We start from the raw sequence: 22,194 nt of genomic DNA, 5'->3' as shown, positions 1-22,194 counted from the left end.
AAGCATTTCATGACTACCGAGGTAAGGGCCACCGGACGGTAGTCATTCAAACAGGCTGGGGAGGCATTTTTTGGTACCGGTACAATGATGGATTTTTTGAAGCAGGCAGGGACCACGGACTTGTCCAGGGAGAGGTTGAATAATGTAGTGAGCACTGGAGCTAGCTGCGTAGCACAGGACTTGAGTACTCGCCCCGAGATGCCATCGGGGCCTACAGCTTTTCTCGTGTTCACCCGTGTCAGAGCCCTCCTCACGTCGTGCTCGGACAGCGAGAATGTGTGCACATTCCTCCCTTCAGCTTCGGTAGCCAGCCCGCTGGCGGTATTGTCGATAGTCGGCAGACCTGGAGTGGTGTTGCCCCTCTCGAAACGAGCTTTTTATGTCAATCTTCGGTTTAAACCAGCATCTGCAGTTCCCATTCCTACACATCATATTTTTTCAAAGCCTTTTTTTCCTCGTAGGTTGTTTGCAGAAGCTTATTTTTATTTTAATTCCTGGGGAATCAAGGGCAAGGATAGGGAGTAGGAAGTATCTACACACACACACACACACACACACACACACGCAGGCAGAGTTTTGACTAGAGAGAGCAGCACTTAAGATTAATATTAACCCCTGAAAATTCAGGGAATCTCTCAAAGAGCTCACAGGAACAAAACACCTCAAATACTGCCAGAATAAAACTCAAAGCCCAGGCATAAAGTGCAGCAAAACTCATGCATTTTCTCAGTGGAACTCGTAACTTGCTTCTAATCCATGCACACACAGTCTGCTGAGGGCTTGTCAGGTAGAATTTAGCAATAGTATGAAGATGGTAATGGGAAAAAATATAGGTTAATGCTGCCTTTGCCCAGAGGGTAGATTGTTTTAACTTATTGCGCAAGTAAAAAGCTTAACCCATGCAAAACTAGGATTACAAATACAAAATTACATATTTGCACAGAGGCTTTTATAACCTCAAAGTGTCCCAATGAATAATTACAGTTACACTGCGGAGAAAGCTCGTGACAATTGTACACCGCAATTTCACCCACACAGTAATATACTCAACATTAGACCATTTGACCATTAGACTGTGTTGAATGAGCTTCCAGTGGAAGTGGTGGAGGCAGGTTCGATTTTATCATTTAAAAATAAATTGGATAGGCATATGGATGGGAAAAGAATGGAGGGTTATGTTCTGAGTGCTGGTAGATGGGACTAGGGGAAAATAATTGTTCGGCACGGACTTGTAGGGCCGAGTAGGCCTGTTTCCGTGCTGTAATTGTTATATGGTTAATTGTACTTGAGACTTTAAGAGGTACAGTGGCGAAACAGGCCCTTCGGCCCATCTAGTCCGCGCCGACCAGCGGTCATCCCGTACATTACATTAACCTCAGCACTAGGGACAATTTACAAATTTACAGAAGCCAATTAACCTGCAAACCTGCACGTCTTCGGAGTGTGGGAGGCATCAGGAGCACCCAGAGAAAACCCACGCAGGTCACAGGGAGAACGTACAAACTCCGCAAGGACTGTGGCCGTGGTCAGGATCCGTGTCTCCGGCGCTGTAAGGCAGCAACACTCCCACTGCGCCACCGTGTCACCCAAATATTTTTTAACTTATTTTCCCACCTCGGGCCGAATACTGGCCAGAATTCTAAACTTTTATTCAAAAATAGTACAGTAATATATATATTTTATGTCCACTTAAGAAGACAGAGCAAATGTTGGTTCACGAGAGTAACAAGGATGCTGATTTACAGAAATAAGCACTAAGTGCCACAGTAACTCAGCAGGTCTGCGCCGTAGAAAGCATTTTATGGAGATGCATCACAACATGGTTAGAAACATAGAAACATAGAAAATAGGTGCAGGAAGGAGTAGGCCATTTGTCCCTTCAAGCCAGCACCGCCATTCAATATGATCATGGCTGCTCATCCAAAATCAGCATCCCATTCCAGCTTTTTCCCCATATCACTTGACTCCGTTAGATGTGGACCTTGTGGCCTCAGGGATCAGGGGGTATGGAGAGAAGGCAGGTACAGGATACTGAGTTGGATGATCAGCCATGATCATATTGAATGGCGGTGCAGGCTCGAAGGGCCGAATGGCCTACTCCTGCACCTATTTTCTATGTTTCTATATTAGTCCTAAGAACTAAATCAAACTCTCTCTTGAAAACATCCAGTAAATTGGCCTCCACTGCCTTCTGTGGCAGAGAATTCCACAGATTCACAACTCTCAGTGTGAAAATGTTTTTCCTCATTTCAGTCCTAAATGACCTAACCCTTATTGTTAAACTGTGACCCCAGGTTCTGGACTCATTCAATATTATTGTTCCTTTTTTGCATATCTTTCATTCATGTGTTCTAGATCTCTCTACATTACCTTCATTATCTCTTGTTTCCCTTTCCACGGACTCTCAGTCTGAAGAAAGGTCGCGACTCAAAACATCACCCATTCCTTCTCTCCAGAGATGCTGCTTCTTCCGCTAAGTTACTCCAGCTATTTGTGTCCATCTCCGGTTTAAACCAGCATCTGCAGTTCCTTCCTACACATGTGACACAGGTGATACAGAAGTGGTGGGTGTGGGAAACACTCTCAAAGGGTCATGGCTCTCAGTCTGAGGAAGGGTCTCGACCCGAAACGTCACCTATTCCTTTTCTCCAGAGATGCTGCCAGACCTGCTGAGTTACTCCAGCTTTTGTGTGTTTATCTTTGGTATATCAGTGGTACGTTTGGCAAGGTCAAAAAGAGGTGTTTAGTCTCCGTCATTTGCAGAGATTGTTATTTCTGATGATTGTTAGGCACAAATGCTACTTGAGTACACACCAGGGATGTCCAGATCTTTATGTAATCTGAAGCCACTGGCAGTAGCCTTAATGTTGCCTAAGATCCAGTCAGAAAGTGTGTGCTTGCAAAAGCTGTGGTTCAGTCTAAGTTATACGCAGAGCTGCTTGTGAAGAGATTATAATATGGTCGGCCTTCTAACAGAGCTCATCCATTATTAAAATATGCTCCGTTACAATGACAGCAGTTGTCAAAAATTAATGTTCCATTCACTGGGATATGAAATGTGCAGTGTTCCGCCCCCTTGCAAATTTCAAGGATGGTTTGAAGCTAAATAATGATTGGATCACCTCTTGGCTCCTAGATAGACATGTTTCTGTGATGTGTAGAGTAGATAATACTCCGGGTGATAATGTACAAGGGAGCAGAGGAACATGGAAATGTGCACTGGCCATTCGGCCCCTCCACCATTATTCAATCCCTTCAGGTAATGGATGAATTCATGCCTAAATGAAGCATCCTACTGAACCATCGAACTATACTACCAACAACTAGGACAGGTTTGGAGGGATATGGGCCAAACGCGGGCAGGTGGGACTAGTATAGCTGGGACAAGGTGGCTGGTGTGGGCACGTTGGGCTGAAGGGCCTGTTTCCACGCTGTATCTATGACTATGACAACTATCTATCTCACAGGAGACCCTTGGTCTAATTTGATCGGACTTCACTGGACTTTATCTCGCACTAAACGTTATTCACATTATTCCCATTATCATGTATCCCTACACTGTGCAAGGTTGGATTGTAATCTTGTGTACCTTGTTTTAATATTTTTTATTATTTTATACAATTTTTTATAACAAAACAGAACAAAACAAACAACAACAAAAAAAATTAAATAAATAAAAACTGAAAAAGACAACAGGAAAAAAAAAGGAAGGAAAAACAAATAATTATAATTTAAAATAAGTAAATTAATAAATAAAAAATAAATAAAAACAAAGCCGCCAGACATAACAGTATTGGTACAATCCACATGGTGCTACACAGTCATGCATTGCAAAAGCAGAAGTAAAGGTCACAGGACTACATCACTGCAGATAATATGAAATGATGAAATTATTGGACTTTGAGATGGTTCATAAATGGTCCCCAAACACTTAAAAAGTTGTTTGGTACCTTGGAGTTGTAGAAGCGTACAATCTTGTGTACCTTGGATTGTAATCTTGTATTGTGTTTCCGCTGACTGGTTAGCAAGCAACATAAGCTTTTCACTGTACCTCGGTACACATGACAATAAACCAAACTCAACTCATCGCAAGGTTTGGGCCAAATGCGCCCAGATGGGACCAGTGCAGATGGGGCATCTTGGTTAGTGTGGATGAGTTGGGCCCGTTTCCGTGCTGTATGACTCTATGACTTTCTGACATTGATTTGAACAGGTATTGGCACAATGATGAGAGTGGCGCACTGGTAGAGTTGCTGTCTTACAGCGTCAGAGACCCGGGTTCGATCCTGACTATGGCTGCTGTCTGTACAGAGTTCATACGCTCTCCCTGTGACCGCACAGGTTCTCGCTGAGTGCTCTGGTATCCTCCCACGCTCCAAAGACACGCGGGTTTGTAGGTTAATTGGCTTCGGAAAAGAAAATTGCAAATTGTCCATAGTGTGTAGGATTGTGCTGATGCACAGGGTGGTCGCTGATTGGTGTGGACTCGGTGGTCCGGAGGGCCTGTTTCCACCCTGTATCTCGGAAGTCTACAGGTTGCTGTCATATCAGAGGCTTTGTGACATCCTTTAGACCTTTAGACTTCAAACTTCAGAGATGCAGCATGGAAGCAGTGCCCTTCAGCCCATCGAGTCCACGCCGACCAGCGATCACCCCGTACACTAGCACCATCCTACACAATGTGAACAGTTTAGGAGAAGACAATTAACCTGGGATGTGGGATGAAATCAGAGAGAAAACACGTGTGGACACAGGGAGAACGTGCAAACTCCATACAGACAGCAGCCATTGTCCGGATCCTGTGTCTTTAATTAACATATCAAAACGATGATTCATGAGTGAATCAAGCCCAAGTTCATAGGTTACACAAAAAAGCTGGAGAAACTCAGCGGGTGCAGCAGCATCTATGGAGCGAAGGAAATAGGCAACGTTTCGGGCCGAAACCCTTCTTCAGACGGCCTTCGCTCCATAGATGCTGCTGCACCCGCTGAGTTTCTCCAGCTTTTTTGTGTAACCTTCGATTCTCCAGCATCTGCAGTTCCCTCTTAAACACCAAGTTCATAGGTGATAGCACGGGTTTACCGTGTAATCCCACCTGCTCCATGGTCGGATAGTCGGCGACTAAACCGTCTCCCCCACCTGGTTTGCCAGGTGAGGAGGGGGCTGTAGACCCCCAGCAGGACCAAAAACAAGAGCTGTCAAAGGGCGGATGAGCTTCTAGCGAGCCAACGACCATCCACACTTCAGTAGAAGTTGCGATCACTGCCGTACATAGCATTGTAAGGAATGATGATAAAGCACACACACACACACACCAAAATCCTGTACTTCCAGCGGCAGAAGTCCGCAGGAACTGGAGGACAGAGATGTGAGGTGTGTCCGTCACCGTTCCCGTTGGAAACCAGCACCGCTGCGTCGCTAATGTTTTCAACGACGATGAATAAGTGATAGAAGCAGAATGAGGACATTTGGCTACTCAAGTCTACTCCGCCATTCAATCATGGCTGATCTATCTTTCCCTCTTAACCCCATTCTCCTGGCTTCTCCCCATAACCCCAGACATTTGGAGGCAAGAACTTGAAACTCCAAAATAGTGGGTTACTGGATGAAGAGAATCTTCTGCCCAATGCACTCCATGTTTCTCAATGTGCACCAGGGTGCGGAGATGGGTCAAGTCAAGCAAGTCAAGAATCTTGGCCCTAGATCTTGCCAGTGGGTCCTGCCCACTTGATCTTCGACCTCCAAGGGAAGTAAACTTTGGGAACTGGTGGGCTATGGTCTCGGCTGGACCGGGTGCCGCTCCAAGAGGCCGAGCATGTAGGCCACATGTGATCTGCAGCGGTGAAGCAGCAGCGGAGGACGCCAATGGCTATGCTTGGCCAGGCCGACCCTGCAATCCCACCAGGACAACAGACCTTCATGGACAGGCCAAGAACCTGCACTTACAACAACTGGGACTTGAAAGTGGCGCCGTACAGGTGACTCTGTATACTGTCTCAGTGTACTGCTGTTATACACATGTACTGTATCTGAGATGCTTCTCTAAGATGTATCTAAGTGCTTATGTATAGTGATACTTGTACTGAACTGAATACAAAAATGAATTTGACTATCCTTGATTGGACGTTGTTTGCTTTACCTTGCACTAAACTTTATTCCCTTGTACACTGTAAATGGATCATCATGTATTGTCTAACTGCTGACTGCAAGCAACAGAAAGCTTTTCGCTGTGTCTCGGTACACGTGGCAATAAACTAAACTGTAACTAACCCGGCTACGGGTGCTGTCTGTACGGAGTTTGTACGTTTTCCCCCGTGACTGCGTGGGTTTTCTCCAAGACCGACTTCCTCACACACTCCAAAGACGTACAGGTTTGTAGGTTCATCGGATAGTGTTAATGTGTGGGGATCGCTGGTTGGCGCGGACTCGGTGGACCAAAGGGCCTGTTTCCTCGCTGTGTCTCTAAACTAAACTAAACAATATGGCAGCATCTCCAGCCAATATTTAAGGCATTTAAGCAATTGTTTCTTCCCTCCAAGTGAATCCTTGGATCAATTAATTTGCAGAGTTCAGTGTCTCGGCTCCAGTTGACTGAGAACACCTGGGAGCTGGTGTTCCTCATCGGAGCAGGGAGAGATTATTTCCCTTTCGGCTTATTTTAGTAGATCTTGCCTAATCCATACCCGAACTCATGTCTTTGTCAGTTCTGTAACCATTAATGGTCGGGCCTAACTTTGCAGCATAACATTGATCTTTGCAGTTATTGATTAATCGATTGATTGATTGAAAGATACACCACCGAAACAGGCCCTCATCGGAGCAAGTCCATGCCGACCCATTCACACTAGGTCTATGTTATGTGTGTCCCCCCCCCCCCCCCCCATTTGTATGTATTCCTTAACACACTAGAGGCAATTTACAGAGGCCGATTAACCAACATACCCAGGCATCTTTGGGATGTGGGTAGAAGCCGGAGCACTAAGAGTAAACCCACGCCGTCACAGGGTCAACGTGCAAACACCACACAGACCATCCGAGGTCAGGATCGAACCAGGTTTTCTGGCGCTGTGAGGCAGCAGCTCTACCCACGGAGCCACCTCCTTTGTGCAACACTTTTTTTTCATTCCTGGGTTATAGATTTTGACTTCAAATATCCTTCGTGTGAGAAAATGACATTCAGCTAACAAAGGGCAAAACAAGACTACCAAGAGATAAGATGTAGAAGTAAAGGAACTGCAGATGCTGGTTTACCAGGGAAAGACGCAGAGTGCTGGAGTAACTCAGCAGGTCAGGCAGCATCTCTGGAGAAAAGGAATAGATGATGTTTTGGGTCGAGACCCTTCTTCAGACCAAACGTCGGCTATCCATGGTCTCCGGGGATGTTGCCAGACTCAAAATGTTAGAATAACTCAGCAGATCAGGCAACATCTCTGGAGAAAAGGAATAGATGATGTTTTGGGTCGAGACCCTTGTTCAGAATGCTCTCAGTCTGAAGAAGGGTCTCGACCCGAAATGTCGCCTATTCCTTTACTCCAGAGATGTTGCTGAACCCGCTGAATTACTCCAGCATTTTGAGTCTATCTCCTGTGTATTTTCTAACCAGCATACGCAGTTCCTTCCTACACATGACCAGCTTAGTTGCTCCAGAATTTTGTGTCTTTTCTACCGAAAGATAACACAATTTTAGAACTTTTACAGTGGGACGCTGGGGTAACAGATAGCGGGAAATGTGTGTCTGTATTTTTTATTAGGGTGAGATGGAGAATTGGATCTGCATTAAAAATAAAACAGAAGTTGAAAATGACTGCCAAGTCAGAAGGAGAAAATAATAGAGTGAACTGCTGAGGAAGTGATCAATAGGTCAGAGCTGAGAGAAGGTAATCTGACACCAAGCACTTACAGTGTACAGATTCGAGCAAACATCAGTGGATCTATGAAAAGACAACCTCTCAGTTCTATAGCAGCCCCCCCCCCCCCCTCCCATTTCGTCTGATTCACACTCGCTGGCACACTGTACCGGAGACCGCACTCGCTGCTCAATGGACACGTGGAGTGTATTAAGTTCTTTCCGGCGCTGATTTTTTTTTTTAACAGTTTTACTTTTTTCCCCCTCTCACCCCCCTCTCCCCGCTGCTCAACTCAGGGCTCCCACGATTTAAAAAAAAGCAGGGATCATGGACAACAGTCTTCGTCGTTTGAAGCAAGAATTGGTAAGATGGATTACTGTATACGAGAGTGTGTTTTCTTTTTGGTATTTGGTGTTTTACATTCTACAGTAACGTGGATGGTGGCTGTGGAGTTATTCATCGTGTGCAGTCGCGGTTATGAAAATGAGCGCCTATTTATACATCAAATATCAGACCACTGGCTCCCTGTCTCCTTCACTTAATTACTTTCGGGATAATAGACCGTGAGGAGGTGTTAGAATCATCCCATCTGCCCGAATTTAAACCGCAAATGAACGCGAAATTCTAACGCGTCTCTGCAAATGTAAGTCATTTTTTGTGGATTGTGGAGTTAAAATGGAAATCAATGCTCTATAGGCTCGTTAACACTTGTCCTTTTTGTTTCACGGGGAGAGAAGGCGTGATTTCTATAATGTATAAATTAACACTAAAGGATTGCATGCTAATTTTGTTGTGTTGTGTTGTGTTTTCAGTTTGGTGGGACGCTGTAGTTATAAGAGTGGGACTCAGTGGTGAAATTCACACCCATCGGCTAAAGCAAGACCCACTCTCTCTCTCTCACCCAACAAACAGCTAACAATGGCTCGTTTCCTATATCATCCTTACTTTTTTTTTTGCATATCTTTCATTCATTGCTCTATGTCTCTCTACATCACCGTCTATGCCTCTCGTTTCCCTTTCCCCTGACTCTCAGTCTGAAGAAGGGTCTCGACTCGAAACGTCACCCATTCCTTCTCTCCAGAGATGCTGCCTGTCCTGCTGAGTTACTCCAGCTTTTCGTGTCTTTCTTCTCCTATCTTCCCCCCCCCCCCCCCCCTTCATTCCCAACTCCCCCCTTCTGCCTCCCCACCTTCCCACTCTCCACAGCCTCCCCGTTTACAAGGATAAGGAGGCTGATATAATGATTACCACCACCCAATAAACCACAATAAAATCAAACTAGGATAGTTATCCCTTCTGAATCAAACTAGGATAGTTAGGAAGGGGGGAGAGAGAGGGGAGGGGGGGGGGGGGGGGGGGAGAGGGGGGGGGGAGGAGAGGAGGGATACGGCTCAGTTCTAAGCGAAACAATTCTTTCAAGACTTGGAAGCTGGTGTCATAATCAAGCTCTCTTGAAATATAACCAAACGAGAAATTTAATTTCCTTTCTACTTTCTGGGATTTTGGAAACTTACCAGCGTTTTATTAAAAAAAAGTAATCGCTGCTTTTTTTAAATAAGATTCATAGTTGGCATTGAAGACAGTGTTTCTAGTTTTCACGTTGGGTTTCCTCGCTTTAATGCTTTCGAAATAAAAGTATTAGCGTGTAAGCATTTCACTGTCCCTCTGTCTCGCCACTAAACAGTGGCTTTTGTGATCAGTATCCCGTTAAAATCACATCACACAGACACAGACAGACACAGCCACAGACACACACACACAGACAGACACACACACACGTACACACACACACACACGCACAGACACTTAGACACACACACATACTTAGACACACAGCCACTCACACACACATACACACAGACACTCACACACACACACACACACTCAGACAGATACACACACACACAGACACACACACACACACACACACACACACACACACACACACACACACACACACACACGACAGACACACACACACAGACAGACACACACACACACACACACACACACACACACCCCTTTGAGCCAAAATAAAGCCCATTTCCAAACTCTCCTCCCCCCCCCCCCCTCCCCATTCTACCCCCGAATATTATCTCACATTTTAAAAAAGCATGACAGTTCGTTTTGATTTCAGCTGTTTGGTCAATGCAGGAAACTTTCACATAAAGTGTCCGAACAATATGTCCCGGGGCAGCCCAGACCAGCAGCGCCTGAGAAATTAACCTCGGAGCTACAATTGACATATTCAGACGGTATTTCATATACAAAGCAAAACAAAACAAGAGTTTATTTGTTTCAAATGGGGGCGGGCGAGCTTCTGTGGAACATTAGGCTGGATAAAGCTTTTGACTCGACATGGAAAGCGTTAAAAAAAAACGCGATTCTAATTAATCAAACGCCACCCTTCCAATGTATGACCCCCCTCCCCTCCTCTCCTCTCCTCCCCATTTGATGGGCTTGTCTTTGTAAGCAGGCTCCGTGTCAATCAGCAGACTCTTATAAATAAAACAAGGTTTCTCTTTGAACAAAAAAAGATCTTCGTTCGCCCCCCAACAGTGTTGTGGATGTGCGCCGGGCCGGCAGAAGATAGTGCATTAAATCAGGCACCGTATTGTCAATTACACAAGAGGTAGGCTTTGTTCTGGTGGGGCTGTTTAAGTCTTGTTCAGTCGAAAGAGCGAGTGAGTGTGCAGGATAATACCGCTCCCACTGCTGCGCGCTGCATGCGAGAATGCATTAGTGTCAGTGAAGTGGATTGCTAGTGCTGTAACACGTTATATATAGAGATACGGGCGTGTGCGTGTGCGTTTAGCTCAGCTAGAGAGGCATCTGAACTATTCCCCGTTTGCTGGAGGAGTGTGTATCCATTGCTATTTTTTATATATCAACGCAGGGATGCGTTTGTCGGGTCCAATTGTACTGGGATGAGTTGTTTATAAACCCCCCCCACCTCACCCGGACGCACTTTCACCCGGTAACTTTGCATCAAGTTTCAAAGCAATTCTTCATTGAAACGGGTGGGTGACATTCACATGGTCATAGAGTGACACAGCGCGGGAAACAGGCCCTTCGGCCCAACTTGCCCACACCGGCTAACATGTACCAGCTACATCAGTCCTACATGCCCGCGTTTGGTCCATATCCCCCAAACCTGTCCTATCCATGTACCTGTCTAACTGCTTCTTATATGTTGCGATAATCCCAGCCTCAACTACCTCCTCTGACAGCTCGTTCCAAACACCCACCACCCTTTCTATGGAAAAGGTAGCCCTCAGATTCCAATTAAACCTTCCCACCCCCTCACCTTGAACCCATGTCCTCTGGTCCTCAATTCCCCTACTCTGTGCAAGAGATTCTGTGCTCCTACTCGATCTATTCCTCTCATTATTTTGGACGCCTCTATACGATCACCCCTCATCCTCCTGTGCTCTAATGCCCCTGTACCACTTAGGAAACCTGAACGGAAACCTCTGGAGACTTTGCGCCCCACCCAAGGTTTCCGTTCGGTTCCCGGAGGTTGCAGGTGGTTGCCGGAGGTTGCAGGTAGTGGTAGCAGGTAGGGAGACTGACAAAAACCTCCGGGAACCGCATGGAAACCTTGGGCGGGGCGCAAAGTCTCCAGAGGTTTCCGTTCAGGTTTCCTAAGTGGGACAGGGGCATAAGGAGTAGAGTTCCAGGCCACTTCACCTCTATTCGTCCAATTTGGCTACAGCACTGGCCTGTGATCCCAGTTAGAAGTTAAAGCACTTACGCCATTCCCTTCCCATAAACTAAACCCTTGAAAGTGCTCGTCACATACATCCCACTCTGAATTTCTTATTATTAAAAAAAAGACACAAAGTGCTGGAGTAACTCAGCGGGTCAAGCAGCATCCCTGGAGAACATGGATAGGTAACATTTCCGGTCGGGTGACCCTTCACCAGTCCCTTTCTTTTGAACCAGGGAGCCGAACTACCTCATTGGTGACCCTCAGAATATCCTTGATAGACAAAAGTGCTGGAGAAACTCAGCGGGTGCAGCAGCATCTATGGAGCGAAGGAAATAGGCAACGTTTCGGGACGAAACGTTGCCTATTTCCTTCGCTCCATAGATGCTGCTGCACCCGCTGAGTTTCTCCAGCACTTTTGTCTACCTTCGATTTTCCAGCACCTGCAGTTCCTTCTTAAAAACTCAGAATATCCTCGATTGCTGGCATAACCTCGCTATAAACGTTATTCCCTTATCTTGTATCGATACACTCTGAATTGCTCGATTGTGATTATGTATTGTCTTGCCGCTGGCTCTATACCTCGCAACACAAGCTTTTCACTGTACCTCGGTACACGTGACAATGGACTGAACTGAACTGAACTAAACCAGCATCTGCAGTTCTTTTTTTTCCTCTCAATTTTACAGAAACCCATGTTTTGCGTGGTTGGGTAAGGAGTTATTGTTGTGTATTGCAAATACTCAATGCACTCTGAGCCCACGGGCATAGTTACTGTCGTACTAATCCTGACATCCGTTTACACAAATAGAAAATAACTATTTGGTGCTTCATGTAAGTTCATGGGAAGGGAAGCAGGCAGGAGCGGAGGCGTGTGTAAAACGCGAGTCTTCTGCATTTCATGAATCAATGGAGACAATATTGAGTATGTAGGAAGGAACTGCAGATGCCGGTTTGCACAAAAGGATGCAAAGTGCTGGAGTAACTCAACGGGTTAGGCAGAAATCGGGAGGGCACGGATAGGCGACATTTTGGGTCGGGACCCTTCTTCAGACAGCGAAAAGCTTTTGTGTAGGAAAGAACTGCAGATGTGTAGGAAGGAACTGCAGATGCTGGTTTACACTGGTGATAGGCACAAAATGCTGGAGTCACTCAGCAGGACAGGCAGCATCTCTGGGTCGAAGGAAAGGGTGACGTTTCAGGTCGAGACCCTTCCCCAGACTCCAGATTCAGAACTGCAGTGACCGGTTTAACAATATAACCATATAACAATTACAGCACGGAAACAGGCCATCTCGGCCCTTCTAGTCCATGCCGAACACTTACTCTCACCTAGTCCCATCTACCTGCACTCCGACCATAACCCTCCATTCCTTTCCCGTCCATATACCTACCCAATTTATTTTTAAATGATAAAATCGAACCTGCCTCCACCACTTCCACTGGAAGCTCATTCAAAGATAGATGGCACAGTGGCGCAGCAGTAGAGTTGCTGCCTTACAGCGCCAGGGACCTGTTCGATCCTGACCCTGGGTGCAATCTGTATGGAACTTGTACTTTCTCCTGGTGACCTGCGTGGGTTTTCTTAGGGATCTCCGGTTTCCTCCCACACTCCAAAGACGTACAGGTTTGTAGGTTAATTGGCTTGGTATCATTGTAAATTGGCCCTAGTGTGTGTAGGATAGTGTTAGTGTGCGGGGGTCGCAGGTCGCCGCAGATTCGGTGGGTCGAAAGGCGCAGTATCTCTAAACTAAACTAAATAGACACAAAATGCTGAACTGCAGATGTTGGCTTTAAACTAAGACAGACACAGAATTGCTGGAGTAACTCAGCGGCTCAGGCAGCATCTCTGGAGAAAAGGAATAGATAATGTTTCAGGTCGAGACCCTTGCTCAGACTGAGAGTCAGGGGCGAGGGAATCTAGGGATATGAAAAGGTACAGGACAGATTAGAGCTGGCACCGATGGCCATCGGTGAGTCGCTTGCAATGTCTCTGGTGATATAATGGGGTTGTGCTAACGGTGTGAATGTGTTTTGACAGCAGTCCATGAAGGAAGCAGGAGATGGCCTTCAGGATCAGATGAACAGTATGATGGGCGCCCTGCAGGAACTGAAGCTTCTCCAGGTGCAGACAGCTTTGGAACAGCTGGAGATATCAGGACTGCACAACCAGCCTCCGCATCTCATCCATCACCAACCACGGTTGAAAAGTGGGAAGGAGGAATCCAAGGTCAGGCAGCGTTGGCTGGGCAGCAGACTGGAGGGGAAGTCCAGCCATCCCGGTATCAGTAGCGCCATCCCGCCTCCAAGCGTGGCCTCCCCTGGGCTGGTGGTGGACATGCCGGCTAGTGGCTGGTCACAGGGTTATCCAAAAGAGGTTCCCCACCAGGAGGTACAGAGGCCAGCAACATCGTCCATGGCTTCCGACTGTCTCAAGGATGGAGCAGATACAACCAGAGTGGACCTTGGGCCGAGGAGAGACCTGGCGGCCACAACAACAGAAGTCCATCGGCCTCCCGCAGCCAGCAAAACACTTGGTGGTGGGCCAACCCAGGCCAGTGATGGATCCAATGACTGGACCTCCTCTCTGCTCTCCCAGAGCAGGAACAGGCAACCTCTCATTCTGGGAGACAACGTCTTCGCCGACCTGGTGGGCAACTGGTTGGACCTTCCCGAACTGGAGAAGATGTCCCAGGCTGCCCCGGCTCGGCGAGACCATCTCCCCCTCCTCACCAAGTCCCAGGAGTTCCAGAAGAAGCTGACCCTCACGGCCAACATCTTCAAGAAGCTGCTGAGGAGCGTGCGGCCGGACAAGGGGAAGCGAGCCCAGGCGCCGCCCGCCAACCCTTCCGAAGCCATCTCCAAGCGCTCCAGCAAGACCACCAAGCAGAAGGTGACTTTTTACTTTGCACTGCGAGGCAACGGCACTCAGCCCAGCCGGCCTGTGGATAGTCCTGGGATTGGAACCCCTCTCCCAGAGGAACATAGCCACCGTGCCAGCACCTGTACCAGGAAGCCCACGGCGGGCACGCACTCTCAGTTTGACTACAACACGGTGGTCTGGGTCTGAACATTAATCCCAACCACAGACATGAACAGATTTGCACTTAATTTTCCTTTGCCATGTTTCACAGTTCCCTCCTCCCCAACTTCATAAGCTCGTGAGTGATGGGAGAAAAATTAGGCCATTCGGCCCATCAAGTCTACTCCGCCATTCAATCATCATTCGGCCGATCTTTCTTTCCCTCTCAACCCCAATCTCCTGCCTTCTCCCCACAACCCCTGACACTGGCACTGTGTACAGTTTTTTTTTAAATCAACGCCTTTTTTTTATTTCAAATGTCTGAGTGTCCCTGATCGAATCCTGTCAGGACTATTTAATGGGTCGTTGGTGGACGAAACACGTTCAGACTTTATGCTTATCCCCTTGGTGGAATTTCCAAAAGATATATCAGTACTGTGACCCCACATCCAGTAACTCAGCGGTGAGGTTATCAGATGCCATGTAGCTCGCGTTCCACCACTTCAGTCAAAAGGGCGTTTGGTACAATGTCCAATGTCCCAGCGCTAAGATGCAATTGGTCCTTCATGTCCATCTGAGTCAGATACCCATTTACTGTTCATCATGGGATAATGTGCTTGGCCCCAGACTTGTAAGAATTCCATCTTCTGATCCTCTTCCGCATCCCTAGAAACGTCCGACACACTGAAAACGTATTAGTTTAGTTTAGAGGCCTAGCACGGAAACAGGCCCTTCGGCCCATCGAGTCCGCACCGACCAGCGATCCCCGCGCATTAACAATATCCCACACACATTAGGGACAATTTACATTTATACCAAGCCAATTAACCTACAAACCTGAACGTATTTGGAGTGTGTGAGGAAACCGAAGATCTTGGAGAAAACCCACGCAGGTCACGGGGAGAACGTACAAACTCGGCACAGACAGTCGGGATCGAACCCAGGTCTCTGGCGCTGTGAGGCAGCAACTCTACCGTGCCACCCTAAAACTGCTGGGGCCGACTGGAGTGTTTCCTTGATGTCCCATATCAGGGCCGCGGACTCCAGAGCAGAGATGGGACGTGAAACCTTTATAGTCCCAATGCGTTAGTAACCCAGTCTCACATGGGTCTTTGCACCATCACCCTCTCTTCAGTGACTCAATGATATCATATTGTCACATATTTTGCCAAAGTGACAGTGAGATTCTTTATTTCAGCACACCATACACAAAGCACGCAAAGATCTCCACGTACCTGGTGCTGACAAAGTCACAATTCACTCATTAGTACTCATTAGAGTCCCGATGGTCTCTCGTTGTTCCCCCTCCACTGGGTCCCTCCTAGTTCTCGTCGGCCCCTCCCGTCGCCGGCTCCCTCCCCCCCCCAAACAGGTCCCTCCTTGTTCTTGGCGACCCCTTGTCCACCCCACCCACCCCTGCCGGGTCCCTCTTTGTTCTCAGTGACCCCCTATGTAGTTTTTCCTCGTCTCGGTCCTAAATGGCCTACCCCTTATTCTTAAACTATGACCCCTGGTTCTGGACTCCCTCAACATGGGGAACATTTTTCTTGCATCTGGCCGGTTCAATTCCTTAAGAATTTTACATGTTTCTATAAGATGCCCTCTCATCCTTCTAAATTCCAGTGAATTTAAGTCCAGTCAATCCATTCTTTCATCATATGTCAGTCCCGCCATCCCGGGAATTAACCTGGTGAACCTACGCTGCACTCCCACAATAGCAAGAATGTTCTTCCTCAAATTAGGAGACTAAAACTGCACACAATATACCCCAGGAGGAGTATTGTCTTTCCCTTTAGCTTAACCCGCCTGTTCCCACATCACAGTTCAGGCGCCACATCTGAGGTAGCAAGAATGGGACATATTCTCAACGTCATAATGGTGGTACGACCACTTCATCTGACATTGAGTCATAGAGTGATACAGCGTGGAAACAGGCCCTTCGGCCCAACTTGCCCACACCCGGCCAACACGTCCCATCTACACCAGTCCCACCTGCCTGCGTTTGGCCCATATCCCTCCAAACCTGTCCTATCCATGTAACGGATGAGAGTAGCGAGTGTAGTATTGTGTAGTTTGTGAATGAGTGGAATGAAGCATTGGAGTTTGGGGTTTTGCTTAGACTGGATTTGACTGTTTATACTTGGATGTAGTGTGTAATGTGAGGTGTTTTGCGAGATAATATCCAGGCCTGTGCAGACCTTTCGGTTTAACTTGTTCTCCTCAGGGGCCATGGAGCTCGAAGATCTAATAAATATTGACTGTGCCCATAATTAACGAATGATATTTTATTGTTCCATGTGACGAGTCACAGTGACATTCCTCATTTTACACAGCCAGAGATTCAGCATGGAAGCAGGCCCTTCGGCCCTCTGGGTCTGCACCACCCAGCGATCCCCACACATTAACACAAGCCTACAATTGCTAGAGGCGATTTACCCTTATACCAAGTATACAAACCAAAACCAATTAACCTCCAAACCTGTACCTCTTTGGAGCGTGGGTGGAAACCGAAGATCTCAGCGAAAACCCACGCAGTCACGGGGAGAACGTACAGACAGCACCCGTAGTCAGGATCGAACCGGGGTCTCTGGGGCTGCAAGCGCTGTAAGGGTGCAACTCTACCTCTGCGCCCAAGGTATGCAAGGAGTCGCCATACAAAGGGCACTGACAAAGTTACAAAGAATCACACACCGGGTCCTCCTTTGTCTGAAATAACTCAGCGGAACAGACAGCGTCTCTGGGGAGAAAGAATGGGTGACGTTTTGGGTCAAGACCACTCTCCAAACTCTCTCTGTCTCCCTCTCCCCCTCTCTCTGTCTCTCTGTCTCTCTGTCTCTGTCTATCTGTCTCTGCGTCTCTCTCTGTCTCTGTCTCTGCCTCTCTCCCTCTTTCTGTCTCTGTCTCTCTGTTTCTCTGTATCTGTCTGTCTGTTTCTCTCTGTCTCTATCTCTGCTTCTCTCCCTCTTTCTGGGTATGGAGAGACGGCAGGTACAGGATACTGAGTTGGATGATCAGCCATGATCATATTGAATGACGGTGCAGGCTCGAAGGGCCGAATGGCCTACTCCTGCACCTATTTTCCATGTTTCTATGTTTCTCTCTCTGTCTCCATCTGGAACTCCCTGGAACCCTCTCTCTCTCTCTCTCTGGAACTCTCCCCAACTTCCACTCTCTTCATTCTTGCAAACATCTGGTTTTGCATCAGATCTCCATCACTGACACGCCTAATCCTAACCGCTGGAATTCCTTCCAAAACCACTCCAACTTTACCTCTTGATGATGCTCCTTATAAGACTCCCAACTGTTCTGTTAGTCACGTGTCCTCATAACCCTTGTGGTATTTTAGGCTGGAAATGCTCTTGTGACATTTTGCAACCATTAAGTAAATGCAAGGGACATGTTGCATTAGAAATCTGACATTGCTCACGAATCCTTTAGCTCTGCTGGCTTAATCCACTCTGCACTGGAAATGGCTGTCAGTAAAAATCCACTCAGACTTCACTTAAAGCCTGCAAATAATTCATAAATCCCATGGCATGGGAGAAGGGGCGGATTTTGAAGTTATTTCCAGGATTATTGTTCACTCAGGAGTCACTTGTGAAACTTACAGAATAATGAAAGGCATAGAATATAGATAGAGTGGATGTGGAAAGGATGTTTCCACTGGTGGGAGAGTCTAGGACCAGAGGTCGTAGCTCCAGAATTAAAGGGCGCTCTTTTAGAAAGGAGGTGAGGAGGAGTTTCTGTAGTCAGAGAGTAGTTAAGGGCCTGTCTCACTGTACGAGCTAATCCAAGAGTTCTCCCGAGTTTCCCCCGAGTCGAACTCGGAGAATTATGGTAACAGCCACTCATCGGTACTCGGGGCTCTCGTGGACATTTTTCAACATGTTGAAAAGTCTTCACGAGTCTTCACGAGTCTTCACGAGCTAACCACGTTTCCTGTTAGCGTTACGAGCCGCTAGCAGACATCCCGAGCTCCGACGTACCCGCTACGTATATTCTATGAGTTTGAATTTTTTTTAAATTCGGGAGAGCTCTTGAATTACCTCGTACAGTGGGACAGCACCTTTAATCTGTGGAACTCATTGCTACAGAGGGCTGTGGAGGTCAAGTCAGTGGATATGTTTAAGGAAGAGGTAGACAAATTAGTGATTAGAACGGGTGTCAAGGGTTATGGGGAGAAGGCAGGAAAATGGGATTAGGAGGCAGAGATCAGCCATGATTGAACGGCGGAGTACACTCGATGGGCCGAATGGCCTAATTCTACTCCTATAACTTGTGACTTGTCAGTATAGCAAGACAGTACAGCCAAACCAGGGATGGAGGAGAGACAGGAAAACTGAGATTATTCTTGCAGTAAAGTGTAGACACACAGTTCAGGTGTTAAAACTTGGTATTGATAGTTAGGAATAACCTGTTCCCACAAGCAATTGCATCAGTAACCAGAGGTCTAACAAGGAATTAGACACACGAGTTGAAAGAAGAAATTTGCATGAGTATTTTTAGACTTTAGAGATATAACACTGAAACATGCCCTTTGGTCGACCGAGTCTGCGCCGAGCAGCAATCACCCCATACACTAACACTACCATACACGCTAAGGACAGTTTATAATTTTACCTAAGCCAACTAACCTACAAAGCTGTAGGTCTTAGGAGTGTGGGAGGAAACCGGAGCACCCGGAGAAAATCACAGGGAGAACGTACATACTCCGTAAAAACGGCACCCGTAGTCAGGATCGAACCCGGGTCTCTGGCGCTGTAAGGCAGCGACTCTACCGCTGCGCCACCGTGTCGCCTAGTATCGGGGAAGAGCAGGTAGGATTAAGTGAACAGCACTTCTGAAAATGCCTGCATGGCCACCATGGGTCAAATAGACTCCTTCCACTCTTGCCTGCCACTCGATGAAGAGTGGCTTCACTCGTGTATTGAATAGTGGGAGAGTCTAGAACCAGAGGGCAGAGATGCAGAATAAAGGATATACCTTTAGAAAGGAGATGAGGAGGAATTTCTTTAGTCAGAGGGTGGGAAATCTGTGGTTCATTGCCATAGATGGCTGTGGAGGCCAGGTCATTGGATATTTTTAACGCAGAAATTGGCAGATTGGTAAGGGAGTCAATGGCTCTGGGGAGAAGACAGGAGAATAGGGTTGAGAAGGAAAGATAGATCAGCCATAATGGAATGGCAGAGTGTACCGGATGGGACAAAAGGCCTACCTGCTTCTGTGACATGAAAATTAATATGAAAGGCAATTTTGCAAAGGACCATGGTGGAGACTTGAAAGAAAGACCATTTTCAGAAGGTTTTGGGGAGGGGTTGGAGTTGTGGTTTTGTAATCCGGTGAAAACTGATCCTGGGTCTTCAAGATGCTGGAGTAACTCAGCGGGACAGGCAGCATCTTTGGAGAGAAGGATGCGTTGAGACCCTTCTTCAGACCTGACCCGACCCGAAACGTCACCCATTTCTTCTCTCCAGAGATGCTGCCTGAACCGCCGAGCTACTCCAGCATTTTGTATCTATCTTCGATTTAAACCAGCATCTGCAGTTCCTTCCTACACACCTGGGTCTTGAAGGTTTGGCATTACAGACCCATCTGGTTGTATTTTGTGTGACCATGGGATGCAGAAAAGGCCTCGTTTTGCACTTTACTCCATCAAACACTTCAGACTTAAACAGGTCCTTCGGCCCACTGAGTCCAGGCTGACTAGCGATCTCCCCACACACATTAGAAGTATCCTACACATACCAGGGACATTTTACAATCTACAGAAGCCAATTAACCTACAACCCTGTATGTCATTGGAGTGTGGGGGGAAACCGGAGCACCCGGAGAAAACCCACGCGGTCACGGGGAGACCGTACAAACTCCATACAGACAGCACCCGTAGTCAGGATCGAACCCGGGTCACTGACGCTGTAAGGCAGCAACTCTACTGCTGCGACACTCTACTGCTGCCGCCCAAACATCCCCAATCAGAACAACGTTGCCATTGGCATCATGGGATACATGTTAGCAAATAGGTGATGGAGTGATGTTCCCAACCTGATGTGAGGGCAAGGTTAAAATCCTCAGAGACTGCATTTGAGTAATTTTAGTTTAGTTTAGAGATACAGCGCGGGAACAGGCCACTCGGCCCACCGAGTCTGTGCCGACCAGCGATCCCCCGCACACTTACACTATCCCACAATCCCACACACACTATGGACAATTTACATTTGTACCAAGTCAATTAATCTACAAACCTCTGGGAGGAAACCGAAGATCTTGGAGAAAACCCATGCAGTCACGGATAGAACATACAAACTCCGTACAGACAGCACCCGTGGAACCTGGGTCTCCAGCGCTGCAAGTGCTGTAAGGCAGCAATTCTACCACTGCGCCACCCATTTTATTGGGTTCAATTCAAATGTACAACATCTCTCAAAATGGATGTAGAGTGCTGGAGTAACTCAGCACGTTAGGCAGCATTTCTGGAGAACATGGATTAGCGACGTTTTGGATCAGGACCCGTCTCGAGACTTGAAACATCACCTATCCATGTTCTCCAGAGATGACACTTGACCCGCTGAGTGACTTCAATACTCTAGGTCCTTTTGTGCAGTAAACCGGTATCTGCAGTTCCTTGTGTAAGAAGGAACTGCAGATGCTGGTTTATACGGAATATAGACACAAAGTGCTGGAGTAACTCAGTGGGTCAGGCAGCATCTCTGGAGAAAAAGGATGGATGAGCTTTTGGTCGGAGCCCAAAAGTCTGAAGAAGAGTTTCTTCATTCGAACGATGTGCTGGTTAGTTTGGTTTAGTTTAGAGATACAGAGCGGCAACAGGCCCTTCAGCCCAGCGAGTTCACGCCAGCCAGCGATCGCCGCATACTAACACTATCCTACACATACTAGGGACAATTTACAATTTTACCGAAGCTAATTAACCTACAAACCTGGACGTCTTTGGAATGTGTGAGGAAACCAGCGCACCCGGAGAAAACCCACGCAGGTCATTGGGAGAACTTGCAAACTCTGTACAGACAGAACATGTAGTCAGGGTCGAGCTTGGATCTCTGGCGCTATGAGCAGCAACTCTACCGCTGCACCAACCTGCCATCTTAATTGGCCACTGTAAATTACCCAAGCGAGGAAACCCAGTGGTGGGCCTATGAGAGCAAATAGGTCACAATGAAATAACATCATTAGTACAGAGCCCTAGTGAGACCACAACTGGAGTATTGTGTGCAGTTTTGGTCCCCTAATTTGAGGAAGGACACTCATGCTATTGAGGGAGTGCAGCGTAGGTTTACAAGGTTAATTCCCGGTATGGCGGGACTGTCACATGCTGAGAGAATGGAGCAGCAGGGCTTGTACATTCTGGAGTTTAGAAGGATGAGAGGGTATCTCATTGAAACATATAAGATTGTTAAGGGCTTGGACACGCTAGAGGCAGGAAACATGTTCCCGATGTCGGGGGAGTCCAGAACCAGGGGCCACAGTTTAAGAATAAGGAGTAAGCCATTTAGAACGGAGACGAGGAAACATTTTTTTTCACAGAGAGCAGTGAGTCTGTGGAATTCTCTGCCTCAAAGGGCAGTGGAGGCAGGTTCTCTGGATGCTTTCAAGAGAGAGCT

General features: G+C 47.2%; 1 protein-coding gene across 2 annotated transcripts; it reads left to right on the top strand.

Moving 5' to 3' along the window:
• The first annotated feature begins 7,993 nt into the window (after positions 1-7,993).
• inka2 (inka box actin regulator 2) lies at positions 7,994-18,213 on the top strand. Of its 2 annotated transcripts, none has more exons than XM_055654857.1 (2): positions 7,994-8,210; positions 13,598-18,213. In XM_055654857.1, the coding sequence occupies exons 1-2, from the start codon at positions 8,175-8,177 to the stop codon at positions 14,624-14,626; spliced, it is 1,065 nt and encodes a 354-aa protein (XP_055510832.1). In that variant the 5' UTR covers positions 7,994-8,174; the 3' UTR covers positions 14,627-18,213. The 2 variants fall into 2 exon arrangements, with proteins under 2 accessions (XP_055510832.1, XP_055510833.1); XM_055654858.1 differs by lacking the exon at positions 7,994-8,210 and adding an exon at positions 10,079-10,479.
• The last annotated feature ends 3,981 nt before the right edge of the window (positions 18,214-22,194 follow it).

Source organism: Leucoraja erinacea, chromosome 24 (assembly GCF_028641065.1).
Source record: "Leucoraja erinacea ecotype New England chromosome 24, Leri_hhj_1, whole genome shotgun sequence".
NCBI lineage: Eukaryota > Metazoa > Chordata > Chondrichthyes > Rajiformes > Rajidae > Leucoraja > Leucoraja erinaceus.
This window is presented reverse-complemented; position numbering and strand designations above follow the sequence as displayed.

Coding starts and splice junctions, on each gene's coding strand:
- inka2 (XM_055654857.1), top strand. CDS start 8,175: ATGGACAACAGTCTTCGTCGTTTGAAGCAAGAATTG. Junction 8,211..13,597: donor GTCGTTTGAAGCAAGAATTG/GTAAGATGGATT, acceptor GTGTTTTGACAG/CAGTCCATGAAGGAAGCAGG.